We start from the raw sequence: 14,333 nt of genomic DNA, 5'->3' as shown, positions 1-14,333 counted from the left end.
CAGTTAAGCACACCAAAGGTGGAGAAGACCTCCAGCTCCACCCCAAGCACCAGCCTCACCTTGAGGCTCTTCCTGGAGGCCTGGGCTGGGGCTTGCTGTTGAACCTGTGACCTGCTGAGAATATATTACGAATGAGAATTCTATTACCTTTTTTCCCAGGACAGTGTTGGTTTTGAAGTCAGATCAGGGTCCCAGCCCCTCCTTTTCTTAGCAGTTTGACCTCAGGCAGGTGGATAGTCTTCTGAGTCTCCATTTTCTCATCCATAAAATGGAGCTGATAAAAGTTGTAGAGAGCATGAAATGAGATAAGGCACCCAAAGCACTTAGCAGTGGCCAGCCCTGTTCAATAACTTGGAGTTTACAGGCCTAATTCCCAAGGCCCAGGGCTGTAAAAACAAGTTATAAGTAATTAAGAAAATGAAAGCACCAGGAGAAGCTGGACAGGGGCGACCTTCCAGCCACCCTGTGACAAATCATGGAAGACAGCGCCCCTTCTGCATAAGGGAGGACATGCATCCTAAGGGGATGGAAGAGTGCCGTACTGAGTCTAAGGACTTGGATGTCTTTGCACCTCTGCTGCCTTGATTATCCTAGTGACCCTGGGATACTCACATCACTTCTCGGAGCTTCAGTTTGCTGAAGCAATGCTGGGAGCGATGTTGTCTTCCCTGTTTAAAATAAATTGTGGCTTCCCCTTGACCTTCCAGACAAACTCCAAACATCTCAATTGATTTACAAAGACCTGCATGACCAGGCCCCTACTTCAGTCTCCAATCCTTCTCTCTGGACTTTCTTCCTCAAACTCTATCCTCCAGCAAATTGAGCTGCTTGCAGTCTCCCAAAGAGATCAAGGACTCGCTTACCTCTGACACTTCTCCTGTTATTTTTTCTGCCTGGAATGTTCTTCATTCATCTTTGCTAGCCATCTCCTTCAGGTTTCAACTTCCTCCATGAAGTCTTCCTTCCCTCTCTCGCCAAGACTAACTTAGATGCCCACATAGAGCCCTTTGGATAAGCTCTTCAGAGCACTGATCATGGTGTTAATTGTTTCTTTCCAGAGGATTATAAAAAGGCACATAGTGGTCAATAAATGTTCGGGAATCAATACATTAATGAAGGAAGGAAGAGCCCCCTCACAGTGCTCTGTAAACAGAGAAAAAGGAGGCAGACATCAATAGGCCTCCCAAGAGTTTGGATGGGAAGACGTACCTGTGGTTCTGGGAGCCCCATAGCCTCAGTTTTGACTGTTTTGAGCATCCAGCTTCCTGAGCGCTGGCTCCAGGGTTTTACCACCTGTGGAGAGGGGATTCTGGGTGGGCTCTGGCCATTGCTGGCCCAGGCACCCACAGACCTCACCTTGCTCACCTGCAACTCCCGCAGTGCCCTGCCCAGCTGGCCGAGCCCACTATCTGTCAGGGCGTCCCCAAGGAGGCCTGAACGCAGGCTCTTCAGGCCAGCCCGCCGGGCCCGGGCCTCTTCTACTGCATCCCAGAGGGTGGAACTCACCTGTCTCACCTTCATCCTCCTTTCTGCGGCCCCCAACAGAGCAGCCTGGAGCAAGCTCAGGGAGCTGCCTAGTAAGGGGAGACACAGAGTGACTCCCTCCTTCCTCTGAACTCCAAAGCACACTGCTTGTAAAACTTTTAATTTCTGTTAACAGTACTATTCATAAAAATAGCTAACACCTGGGCTTCCCTGGTCGCACATTGGTTGGGAATCCACCTGCCAATGCAGGAGAAACGGGTTCAAGCCCTAGTCCGGGAAGATCCCACATGCCGCCGAGCAACTAAGCCCGTGTGCCACAACTACTGAGCCTGCGCTCTAGAGCCTGTGAGCCAGAACTACTGAAGCCCACATGCCTAGAGCCTGTGCTCCACAACAAGAGAAGCCACCTCAATGAGAAGCCTGCACACCGCAACGAAGAGTAGTCCCCGCTTGCCGCAACTACAGAAAGCCCGCGCGCAGCAACAAAGACCCAACTCAGCCAAAAATTAATTAAAAAAAAAAATAGCTAACACCTATCCGGCATTTTCCGTGTGTTCGACGGTACTGTGATAAGGCTTTTCATGGATTGTCTCTTTTTAGCTACACAATACTCCAGTGAGGCAGCAACCCTAATTTACCCTGTCTCCCTCCACATTTTCCAGATGAGGCAACCGAACCTCAGAGAGGTCAAGCAACTTCCTGGTGAGTGGCAGAACTGAAACTCAAGCCCAGTTCTGTCTGACACTAAAGCCTGTGCCCTTAGTCACGATCCCAAACTGGCCTATACGTAAACACACTTCCTTCCCTCCCTGCTTTGTCCTTGAGAGTGTGAAATGCCCCAACTTATCTTCCTCATTCCACAGGGCCTGATGTAGGCTGTGGTCTGGGAATATGTTGGCCAAATGAATGTGTTTGTTGATTCTGAAGACAGAGGGCCAGACTTTTACTTTTTTTTTTTTTTTTTGTCTACGTTGGGTCTTTGTTGCTGCATGTGGTCTTTCTCTAGTCGCGGCGAGCAGGGGCTACTCTTTGTTGTGGTGTGCGGGCTTCTCATTGCGGTGGTTTCTCTTGTTGCGGAGCACAGGCTCTGGGCGTGCGGGCTTCAGTAGCTGTGGCTCACGGGCTCTAGAGCGCAGGCTCAGTAGTTGTGGCGCATGGTCTTACTTGCTCCGCAGCATGTGGGATCTTCCCGGACCAGGGCTTGAACCCATGTCTCCTGCATTGGCAGGCGGATTCTTAACCACTGTGCCACCAGGGAAGCCCCACAGACTTTTTTTTTTTACTCTTTTATTAGTGGAAAACTTCAAACATATACAAAGTCTAGGAATTTCATCTGCTTATCACCTTATCAGCTTCAACAAATATCAACTCATGGTCATTCTTGTTTGATCTATACACTCCACTTGACCTCCCCCAAATTTCTGACATATCATTTCACAGAGGCCTGATCTTTAATGAGTGTGTGAAAATAGGAAAGTACCTTCCCTTCTCTGATCCTCCCTTTCCTCGTCTATAAATTAAACCTGCCTCCCTTCCCTCGCCCGTAGATTCGATCTGCCTCATGGCATTGTGGTAAGAATCAAAGGTTTTAGTCAGTGTAAAAATGCTTGGTAAACTGTTGAAGGCCTCTGAAAGGGTGAGGGGTTGCTTTTACTATTGGCCTTACCTTTCCAGACGGTGAGAGCCTGGCAATTCTGGGACCTTTCTGAATCCTGGCCGTCCCAGAGGCTCAGGTTCTCTCTCGGCTCGCTAGGGTTGGGGCTGCCGCTGGTTGGGTGAGGGGGGGCCAGGCCTAAGGCCAGATCCTAGAGCTTCCCAGAGAAACCCACGTCCTCCCCCAGGCCACCTTGAGGGTCCAGGCGAAGAAGAAGGCCACTGTAGTTGTTTCCTTCCAGGAGACATGAGACAATCCAGGGCAGAGAGCCCTCCACCTCCTCACCAACAACCTTACCAGCCAACACCTGCAGCAAGGGACAGTCTCTGCCAGAGGGAGGGATGGAGGAAGAAAAGAGATGTCCACCGGTAGATGCAGAAAGAAACTGGCCCAAATCACACTCTGATGGAAAGATTGACTGTTTCCAGTCACTTTTGTGTACCACCAGACAGATTTGCAACCTTGTATAGATCTTTATTTTATTTTATATTTGATTACTTTTAAAATTACACAAATAATACATTCTCATAGTAAAAACAATTTAATTTTATATCTGACAAGGGACTTGTATCCAGAATATATAAAGAGCTCCTACACCTCAATAATAAAAATACAGCCCAATTGTAAAATGGCAAAGCAAGGTGACATCAACAAAAATGGCAGAGTAGGAAACTCTGGGAGTCTGTCCCTTCCCAGAAACATCTGGCAAAAAAAATGGTCAGAATCAACCTTACTGGAACTCTGGGAGATAGTCAAAGGTTGACAGCAATCAAGTGAATGTTTAACCAGGAGAAAGGCAGCTTAAATATGGTAAGAGATCTTTGTGGTGTTTTCAACTTACCCTAGCCCCAACCTTCTCCCCAGCACAGCCCACATTTCTGGTGGGGGTACCTGGTTCTGAAAGGAGCAGAGTAGATCTTGTTCCCAGGGAACTGTGTTTGTCTGTTTTGATTGTCTGGGGTTTCCCACAAAGGACTGACAAAAGCTGCCTCCCTTTGTCTCACTTATCTTGGAATTCTCTTGGAGCAGAGGAGCTATGCCAGAGGATAGTCCCCCAAAGCATTGAGAGATGAAAGAACAAGCAAAAATAACAGTTGGGGCAAACAGTAGACACATGGAAAGACTGGGAGAAAAGGTGGGGAGTGAAATTTTGGAGGAATAAGGATTTTGAAAAGTTCCCATGTGTACTAGGGTACCTAGAAAGCCACACATATGTCCAGGGCAGTATGTGTGGTCAGAAGAGACCTGAGAAGACCAAAGGCTTTCACCTCTGGCTGAATTAGGGCTCAGTGCAAGCATCAGGTGAGGCTAAGGCAGAGCTGTAAATGGTCTTGCTAAGCATTTAAGGAGTGACCCAACACAGAGCCAGTCTGTAGAAACCTGGAGATTTTTTTTCTTCCTTTCTCCCTTTTTTTCCCTTTTCCTCCTCCCTGCCTCCTCCTTCTTCTCCTTCCTCTCTCCTCATTCCCTTTCCCCTACCTGTCCTCCTCCTCCTTTTTCTCCTTTTCCTTTCTTTTTTTTTGGGGGGGGGGCGCGCATTCTCGGAGGTTAGGGAATTCTATGTCAGGTCATTGGCTAATCACTGAGATAATAGAATGAAGAATTCAGTGACTGCAAGGAATACAGTCTTTGCAAAAATTGTTTGGAAAAGTAAGCAAATGGATGGCTGATGCTCACAACAAGCAACAAGGCAAACCCTGGAGAGGAGGGAGAATCCAGCTTTCAGAGTTACCAGATTATCATATCCAGAGTGTCAGAGCACTAAGGAAAAAGAATGGAAACTTAAGAGACCAACACAATAAAGAATATAGTCTTTACAAAAAGTACTCAAATTGGCCAGTTTCCAACAAAAAATTATTAGGCATGCAAATAAGAAAGTATGGCTCAGGACTTCCCTGGTGGTCCAGTGGCTAAGACTCTGCACTCTCAATGCAGGGGGCCTTGGTTCGATCCCTGGTCAGGGAACTAGATCCCACATGCCTCAACTAAGATCTGGCACAGCCAGATAAATAAATAAAATTTTTTTTAATTAAAAAAAAAGAAAGTATGGCTCACTCACAGGAAAAAAGAAAAAGAAATTAATAAAAACTGTCCCTGAGGAAACCAGACACTGGATTCAGTAGACAAAGACTTTAAATCAACTGTCTTAGATATTTTCAGAAAACTAAATCAAGAAAATGATGTCTCACCAAGGCTGGCTCCTCTGTCAACTCCCAGTTCCCTCTTTCCCACCCAACTTCTAGCTTCACTGCTATCTTGGGAATTTTCCTAAAAATTTTGTGGTGGGAGAAGGGGAATAAAGATAAAGAAAAAAAAAGAAAGAAAATGATGGCTCAGTGACTATCAATAGAACAATAGAAATTATAAAAAGGAACCAAGTAGAAATATGGGAGCTGAAAAGTACAATAACTGAAATTAAAAATTCACTAGAGGGTAGATTTGAGCAGGCACAAGAATCTCAACAAACCTGAATATAGGTCAAATAAAATTATCCAGTCTGAGGAGCAGAAAGAAAAAAGAATGAAGGAAAATTAGCCTAAGAGACCTGTGGGCTGACATCAAGTGTACAAACATATGCATAATGGGAGTCCCAGAGGGAGAAGAGATAGAGAAAAGGACAGAAAGAATATTTGAAGAAATAATGCTCAAAAAGTCCCTCAAACTTATGAAAGGCATGAATCTACACATCCAAGAAGCTCAACAAATTCCAAGGAGGGTATACTCAAAGAGATCTACACCAGGACAGATTATAATCAAACTGTCAAAATCCAAAGTCAAAGAAAGAATCTTGAAAACAAGAGAGAAGCAGCTTATTATGCACAAGGGATCTTCAGTAAGATTAAAAACCAATTTTTCATCAGAAACTATGGAGGCCAGAAGGCAGTGAGATAACACAGTTAAAGTGTTGAAAGAAAAAAAAACAAAAAACCAAACCTTTCAACTAAGATTTCTGTATCTGGCAAGACTATCGTTCAGAAATGTAAGAGAAAGTAAGATATGCCCAGATAAACAAAAATTGAGGGAGTTCATTGCTAGTAGACCTGCCTTACAAGAAATACTAAAGGGAGCAAATCCTTCAGCATGTCAGACATGAGGAAAGGAGGAGACTCTGATGCTGCCCTGGGCCTCTACATCCATATTTCAGCCACCTACCCAAGCCTTCCCCAAAGCTGTTAAAAGGCTCCATCAAACTTACAGGGCTCCTGGAAGCTGCAGGATCCGCAAGGCTCCTCGCCACATGCCCTGGGTCCCAGGCCCCTCAGGAGGGTCAGGCCGTGGGCAGGACATGGTGACAGTGAGCAGAGAGCAGGCACTGTGGAGGAGATCAAAGGATCAGGCCAAATGGCTAGGGGATGGGGGTGGGTGAAGGCACCTGCCTGTCCTCACCTGTCTTCACCACCTGCAGCCTGCAAGTACAGCTCTGAGGCAGCTCTTGAGTCAGACACCTCCACTTCACTGGCATTTTCTACCACGCTGGAGGAAGGGAAGGCTGATCTCAGCTCCTAAGCACAAGGGTTCTGTCCAGCCCCCCAGAATCTCTGCATGGGGAGCCCATGGGGGCCCAAGAGCCTATAAGAATCATCCCCAAGACTCCAAGCTCAATATATCCCCTAAAAGCCTCTCATCTTCATGATCTTATTTTTTCTCCTATCATCTGCCCAGTGAGGGAAACAAGATAGTTGGGATTGCTCCCATTTTATAGATGGAGAAACTGAAGTTCAGCTCGGTGAGATGCTCAGATCACCCGGGATGGTAATGACTGAGTTGAAGAGGTGTAAGTGGATGGGGTGGTGAGAAGAGCGAGAGGTTATGGAGATATGGGATGAAGGGAAGACGGTGAGAGGGAGTCCTGGGGGCAAATGCAAAACCTGTAAGCATGACCCCAAGTTCATAACTTCCCTTCCCTGGAGCGGCAGTGGGGAGAAGCCTCCAACGGCTTGGTTTGGGGTGTCAGCCCTGACTTAAGACAAGCTCCCTCAGACCCCGTTGGGCTCTGGACACTCACAAGCCCAGAGGGGACACATCCAGCACTGACAGGGTCTCTGAGCCTGGAGCAAGCAGGTCCCGACTCCTCCCACTGGTGCTGAGCTGCGATCACACAAGCACAACATCTGTTACAAACCGAACCTTTCCCCAGCCTTTGGCTCATGTGATCCTCCCGCTGGGGCCCTGTGAACCAAGCAGGGCACCAAAATTCAGCCATCTCAGGCAGGAAAAAGGAGACCCCAGCAAGGCAAGCCGACAGTGGTGTGGAGGATGAACGGGAAGAGGGGGAACCAATGAGAGACTAGCTGTAGGTGTTTGGACGGGCAAAAGATCCAAACTCTTCAGGCAGTCCCTGAGCCTTGGGCTCTTTTGCAGCATCAACATGGCCTTGGCTCCCCAGGTCTCCCCTCCCCTCAGGACCTCACCTGCACCAGGCTAAGTGTACTAAGCACGGCATCAGAGCCCCTGAGGGGCAGAGCTTCTTCAAACAGCATCTGCAGCAGCTAAAGAGGAGAAGGGTGAGTGAGGATTGAGAAAGGATTAACCTGTTTTTCAACATTTCCTGAGGGCAAGGAAATTATTTCTATGCCTGGCCCTGTGCTAGGTGCTCTGGACTTGGTGGCCAGGACAAAAATAGCCCCTGGCCTTGTGGTTCCCAGCGAGCCAGACAAGTGAGCAGACATTTTCAGTGGGACCTCCTGTTTGCTAGGGTAGGGGCTCATGACAAGGTTTTGAGGCAACTATTTTAGTTTGGGGGCACTTTGCTGAAGCCTAAAAACAAAATGTTTATTATCATCATTAGTATTGCTAAGAACAGTGAAAAGTAGACTTCCCTGAGTATTTGATCTTTGCACACCACCCCTCCTTGACCCTCACCTCATGGACCCCAGCCTCCCACCTTCCCTGACCTCTCAATAGCTTCGTGATTGATGCTGGAAAAACATCCTGTATGGACCACGGGGTGCTATAGGAACCCCAAGGAGGGGCACCTAGTCCAGCTAGGGTGGGGAGGGGAAAGTTCTCGAAGGTCTCCTTGAGGAGCCAACACTTGAGTCTCATAACAGCTATGACTGGTGCATCCTCTGGGACTCACCTGAGGCACAAGCCGGGGTGCCTCTGTTTCTCGACCCCGAAGCAGCAGGGCCACACTGTACCCTCGGCCCACCGAGCCCAGCATGCACTGGACTCTTGCTAGCAACTCCTGCTCCACCTCCTGCAGGGAGACACAGGCACATCTCCGACTCAGGTGCCTGCCCAGCCTGCCCTGACCAGAGAGCTTGGGAAGCACTCAGCACTCCAGGATCAAGGGTCCTGAGTGCTCTGACCCTCCTCCCATCGCCCTACCAGACCCCCCTACCTGAGGAGCATCAGAACCCAGGACTCTGTCAAAGGTGATGCATTGTTCCTGTGAGCAGAACTGGAGTCAACAGTGTCACTCCCATCTTCCCTGGACTTAGCCACACCCCATCCCAGCCCATCCCATCTCTACCTGACTCTCCGGAATCCCACGCTGACACAGGCGGATGCTCTTGGGCCCCTCCAGGAGGAGCGTGGGGCAACAGGTCTCCTCGGGGCCTGAGACAGGTGGGCTTCATATCAGCTCTCATGGGGGAAACTGAACTCTCAGGACTCCTGAGTCCTGCCCTCAACCTTTGCCTGAGTTTCCTAATGTGAGATGGCCTCACCCTCCCCCTCTCCCAAGAGGCTCTCCCAGGCTGTGTTACCTCTGAGATGAACGTGTGGAGGCTTCTTACCAGATCTTCTCCTTCGCTCTACTTCCACCACCACGGCCAGCCTGGTCTGTGGGTTGTCAGTGAGGACTGAAGGAGCTGAGCTGCCCCAGCCCAAAGCAGCCCCTGTGCTCATCACCTCTCCGCACTCCATGGCTTCTGTGCCTCTCAGATTCCCCTCAATAATTCATCTCCCTGATCTGAGGGCTCTGGGTGGGGCCTCTAAACAATAACTTACCATAGGAGGTGACAGACCTCTCTTTTCTGAGTGAGCCAGACTGTTGCATGGAATTTTTCTTTTTTTCCTCTTATGAAAAATTTCAGACATATATAACTGTGGAGAGAAGAGTTTAATGAACTTCCAGGCACTCAGCTTCAGCAGTTATCAACTTATGGCTGGTCTTATTCCTTCTGTTCCCCTTCCACCCCAGTGGATTCTTTTTTTTTTTTTTTTTTTTTTGCGGTACGCGGGCCTCTCACTGTTGTGGCCTCTCCCGTTGCGGAGCACAGGCTCCGGACGCGCAAGCTCAGCGGCCATGGCTCACGGGCCCAGCCGCTCCGCGGCATGTGGGATCTTCCCGGACCGGGGCATGAACCCGCGTCCCCTGCATCGGCAGGCGGAGTCTCAACGACTGCGCCACCAGGGAAGCCCCCAGCGGATTCTTTTGAAGCAAATCCCACACACCTTATATTTCACATATAGCTATTTCAGTATGTATTTATAAAAGATAACTACCTTTTTAAAAAATGACAGTTTTGTTGAGATATAATTCATATACCATACAATTCACCCACTTAAAGTGTATTATTCAATGGTTTTTAGTACGTTTGCAGATATGTGTAACTCTTACTACGGTTAATTTTAGAACGTTTCCATCACTTTATAAAGAAACTTGCTTTCCTTTACTATAACCTCCCTAACCCGCACCCTATCCTGACCCTGAAACAACCACTCATCTACTCTCTGCCTCTATAGATTTGCCTATTCTGGACATTTCATATAAGTGGACTCACATAATATGTGTTCTTTCTGTGACTGGCTTTTTTCTTGTTTTCCAAGGTTCATCCATGATGTAGCATGTATCAGTACTTCTTTCGTTTCTGTGGCTGAATAATGTTCCATGTAGGATGAAATTACTTCTGTCACCAACTACCCAGAGTTTGGCCAGACTTCACAGGTAAGAGCACAGTTGCAATAAGACTGCCCTAAATTCAGACGCTAGTCTCAAGCTCAGGGGTCCTCACTTTGACTAGCTATCTACACTCCCAGGTATACCCGCTACTCCTGCAGCTTCCATAATTTGCTGGAATGACTTACAGAACCCAAAAAAGCATTATAGTTAACTGTATCTGACACCAATTTTCTAACACTGACTGGACGTCCTACATTTCAATCCAATTCTGATACTAATGTCAACTGAAAAAAAAAGCACAACCTGTGAATTGTGAGTTAAGTTTTATTTGGGGTAAAATTAGGACTATAGTCCAGTAGACAGCATTTCAGATTGCTCTGAGAAGCTGCTCCAAAGAGGTAGCGGGGGAAGTTCAGTATATATGTGCTTTTGGTGCAGGGGGAGTACGTGCAATGAAGCACATATTCCTTTGCAGGAGGTTTCTGCTAGTCTCGTGAAGGTTACTGCTAGTCACCAGGAGCAGGTGTCACCATGAGGGATGATTTTAGTGCTTTTCTAGGTACAAGGAGATGCAACAGTTGGACTCATAAAATTGTCTCCTGAAAATATGTATCTGAAGACCTGTTTTGCCAGTTTTTCCTAGAGCACAGAGCGCCTCATTCCTCATCTCCACCCTGAACTCCTTTCAGGGGGTGTTGAAGGTCAGCAGTTGCAGCAGCTCATAATTTGATCCTTGTAGAGGTAGATGGCAAGTGCCAATTTGTAGGTGACACTAACTACTTGGAGTTAGCGCCAGATCCCACAAGTTAAAATGCAAGGTTCTCAATAAGACCCCTTATTTCAGGTTCCAGCCACAAGTGGGATCCCCAGGTTACTTGTAGTACTGCCTGACTTGGCTACAGATTCCTGGGTTCCCACAACCAACCCTCAGGTTCAATAATTCACTAGAATGACTCACAGAACTCGGGAAAGTGCTCTATTTATGATTACCTTTTTTTAATTATAAAGCATGCAAGTGAACAATCAGATGAAGAGTGTTGGAGTCCAGCTCCAACGAGTCCAGGAGTACCTGAGGGAGGAACAGCGTCAGCGACGGAGAAAGAACGAGACTGACACTGTCTCTGGAGTCAGGCAGATAGTAGCATACTTTATTGTTATTCAGCAAGCTTATATATTTTTGGTTTACATAATCAAAACATAATTATCATAATATAGTCTAGCCTTAGGCCTCAAACCCTTGACAACAAGATTTCCTCAAAAGACTACCTTAGAATTGTCTGTAGTTTCTAGATGTGCTATCAAGATATTTCCCCAAGTTCTCATTAGTTGCAGGTTATTTTCTAGTAGTTAAGCCAAGCTATTATGTAAGTCTTTATCACAGAAGTGCAGTCTTCGTGTTCTTTCTGCATAGGCAAGTGTTTTGAATAGTGCCTTGAAAATATTTACAATATATCCTACAGTTCCTGTGTTGCTGACTCCACTAGTAGCACTCACAATACCTCCTACGCTCCTGTTTATCATCCGGCAATTGTTGCCAGAGTATTAACCTTTCTTTATATTGGACCCAGATAAAACCAAAATCATCAACAACCCCTTCGTAGGGCCACAGTTGTTCAATTGGGGGTGTTTTCCATAGGAACATCCCTATATTTCCAGATTGTGTATTGCGTTCCCAGTTTCCTGGGGCCGGAATAGGTACTTTCCATTTTGTGGTACTAATAGTAGGGGGGGGGGTAGTAGTTTTTCTCATTTTCCTAACCCTGGGCGCAAATCCCCCTAGTGCTGTTTCCATATATAAGCTTAACACAACCAAACAAATCAATAGAGATGTAGTCCGCCGTCCTGGCACAGTGCTGCTTTGCAGTCCAGCCTCTGATTGCATCATGACTTTGTCACGGCGCAGGGACTCCAGGATGGCTTCCAACAGAAGAGTTATGTAGGGCAAGGTCTGGAAGGGTCCTGAGTGGCAGGAGCTCCTGTTCCTGTGGAGTGAGGGTATGCCTTCCCAGTACATCAGTGTGTTCACCAACCAGGAAGCTCCCTGAGCCTCATTGTCCAGCATTTTTCGATGAGATTTCATTATGTAGGCATGATTAATTAAATCATAGGCTATGTGATTGAATTCAACTCCAGCCCTTCAATCTGCATGATTTTTCTTTTTTTGACTGTGCTGCGTGGCATGCAAGATCTTAGTTCCATGGCCAGGGATCAAAACTGTGCCCTCTGCAGTGGAAGCACAGAGTCTCAACGACCGGACCACCAGGGAAGTCCCTGCATGGTTGTTTATTTCTAGTGAGTAACCTCTTCCATCCTAGAGCTATCTAGGAGCCCTGCCAGAAGTCACCTCATTAGTATAACAGAGAGACTCCTATTGATCCGGAAATTCCAAAGGTTTTTGAAGCTTTGTGCCAGTAACTGAAGACAAAGGCCAGATAAGTTCTTTGTTATATCACAAGCCACTCTCTGGTTTTTCACCAAGGATCCCTTATAGCCAAAAGAATCATACCTGTCTGATCATCTACATTTGGTATACGTCTATATAACAGGTAGAGCAATAGTAACAAGATGAATATGCCTAACATCTGGAGGAATCAGTGTGGGGTAGGCATAGGAGGCTTGTATTTTCCCATACATTTGACTATCAATATTAATACTGTAGTCTCACCAACAATGCCAGTGTTATATCTCGTTGTGTAGCTGTTACATGAAAAATAAGAGTAATTAGTTCAGTCCATCATTATAATTTACGATCAAAACGTCTCCCACGGCAAGGCCACCCAGGTTTGCAGTCTTCTCCTATATCTCATCAGGTTCCAAAGCAAAAGTGGTCTCAGGATTAGATGGTTTCACCCTGAGACATCTGGTATAACTGAACTAAGGGACATACCATCTTTTTCTCTGAGCCTCTTTTGAAGCATTTGTTGTAATACTGGATTTCCTTCATTGCATAACCTATTTATTCGTTCCTTCACTCTCAGCTTCTGTTCCTCCTTCTAAAGTTCATACGGATTTCAACAGATGCTGAATAGTCAGAACAATCTTATAAAAGAAGAACAAAGTTGGAGGACTCACACTTCCTGATTTCAAAACTTATTGTGAAGCTATAGTAACCAAGACACTGTGGTACTGGCATAAGAACAAACATAGAGATCTGTGAGAGAGCAGAGCAGTAAGGGTCCAGAAATAAACTCATGTTTCTATGGACAGCTGATTTGACAAGGACATCAAGAACATTCAATGAGGAAAGATTAATCTTTTTAACTAATGGCACTGGGACACCTGGACATCCAGATACCGATGAATGGAGTTGGACCCTTACCTCAGACCATATACAAAAATTAACTCAAATCGATCAATTTCCCAAACTTAAGAGCTCAAACTATAAAACTCATAGAAGAAAATACAGAAACTAATCCTCATGGCCTTTAATCTGGCAATGAGTTCTTAGATATGATACCAAAAGCAAGCACAACAGAAGAAAACATGATAAACTGAATTTCATCAAAGTTAAAAACTTTTGTGCATCAAAAGACATTATCAAAAATATGAAAAGGCAGCCTACAACATGGGAGAAAATATTTGCAAATTATATACCTGATGATGATCTACTATCCAGGATATATAGAGAGCTCCTACAACTCAGCAACAAAAAGACAAACAACTCAAGTAAAAAATGAGGGAAAGACTTGAATAGCCATTTCTCCAAAGAACATATACACAGTGCATAAAAAGATGCTCAACGTCATTATACATTAGTGAAATGCAAAAAGACAAACAACAATTAATAACTAGGAAAAAAAATTTGAATAGATAGTTCTCCAAAGAAGCTATACGAATGGCCAACAAGCATGTGAAAAGATGCTCAAAATCCTTGGTCATTAAAGAAATGCAAATCAAAAACATAATGAGGTACCACTTCTTACTCACTAGTATGGCTCTAATAAAAAGAAAAAAATGGGCTCTGATTCAGTTGATACACACAACTGAAAATACAAACTTTCAGGGCATGTATTGCTTTTTTTAATATACATTTATTTATTTGTTTGTTTTTATTTTTGGCTATGTTGTGTCGTCGTTGCTGTGCACAGGCTTTCTCTAGTTGCGGCGAGCGGGGGCTACTCTGCCTTGTGGTGGGCAGGCTTCTCATTGTAGTGGCTTCTCTTGTTGCAGAGAATGGGCTCTAGGTACACAGACTTCAGTAGTTGTGGCACGTGGGCTCAGTAGTTGTGGCTTATGGGCTCTAGAGCTCAGGTTCTGTAGTTGTGGTGCCCGGGCTTAGTTGTTCCGTGCCATGTGGGATCTTCCCGGGCCAGGGCTCGAACCCATGTCCCTTGCATTGGCAGG

At 46.1% G+C, this 14,333-nt stretch overlaps 1 protein-coding gene, 1 long non-coding RNA gene and 1 other non-coding gene across 3 annotated transcripts; 2 read left to right on the top strand and 1 right to left on the bottom strand.

Annotated features, from left to right (window-relative positions):
* Nucleotides 1-1,109: 1,109 nt before the first annotated feature.
* LOC113614254 (uncharacterized) lies at nucleotides 1,110-7,620 on the bottom strand. Its single transcript, XM_027095645.1, has 5 exons — nucleotides 7,552-7,620; nucleotides 7,146-7,228; nucleotides 6,527-6,613; nucleotides 6,336-6,452; nucleotides 1,110-1,293 (listed from the first exon to the last, which is right to left on the bottom strand). Exons 1-5 carry the CDS (start codon nucleotides 7,618-7,620, stop codon nucleotides 1,287-1,289), a joined length of 363 nt encoding a protein of 120 aa, XP_026951446.1. The 3' UTR covers nucleotides 1,110-1,286.
* On the top strand, nucleotides 5,032-5,104 carry TRNAE-CUC (transfer RNA glutamic acid (anticodon CUC)). The gene has a single exon. It is a non-coding gene; the product is annotated as a tRNA-Glu (tRNA).
* Nucleotides 5,127-13,723, top strand: LOC113614287 (uncharacterized). The gene is made up of 3 exons (XR_003430569.1): nucleotides 5,127-8,710; nucleotides 9,917-10,034; nucleotides 12,968-13,723. It is a non-coding gene; the product is annotated as an uncharacterized LOC113614287 (long non-coding RNA).
* The last annotated feature ends 610 nt before the right edge of the window (nucleotides 13,724-14,333 follow it).

This window comes from Aethalodelphis obliquidens, unplaced genomic scaffold (genome assembly GCF_003676395.1).
Source record: "Aethalodelphis obliquidens isolate GAN/ISIS:26980383/991018 unplaced genomic scaffold, ASM367639v1 scaffold4, whole genome shotgun sequence".
NCBI classification, from domain to species: domain Eukaryota; kingdom Metazoa; phylum Chordata; class Mammalia; order Artiodactyla; family Delphinidae; genus Aethalodelphis; species Aethalodelphis obliquidens.
This window is presented reverse-complemented; position numbering and strand designations above follow the sequence as displayed.

Bases quoted from the DNA above. Each gene is read 5' to 3' on its own strand.
- LOC113614254 (XM_027095645.1), bottom strand. From the start codon at position 7,620: ATGCTGTTTGAAGAAGCTCTGCCCCTCAGGGGCTCTGATGCCGTGCTT. The intron at 7,229-7,551 runs GTGAGGTCCTGA...GTGTGATCGCAG, and splicing joins GTACACTTAGCCTGGTGCAG to CTCAGCACCAGTGGGAGGAG. The intron at 6,614-7,145 runs GTGAGTGTCCAG...CCCTTCCTCCAG, and splicing joins GATGTGTCCCCTCTGGGCTT to CGTGGTAGAAAATGCCAGTG.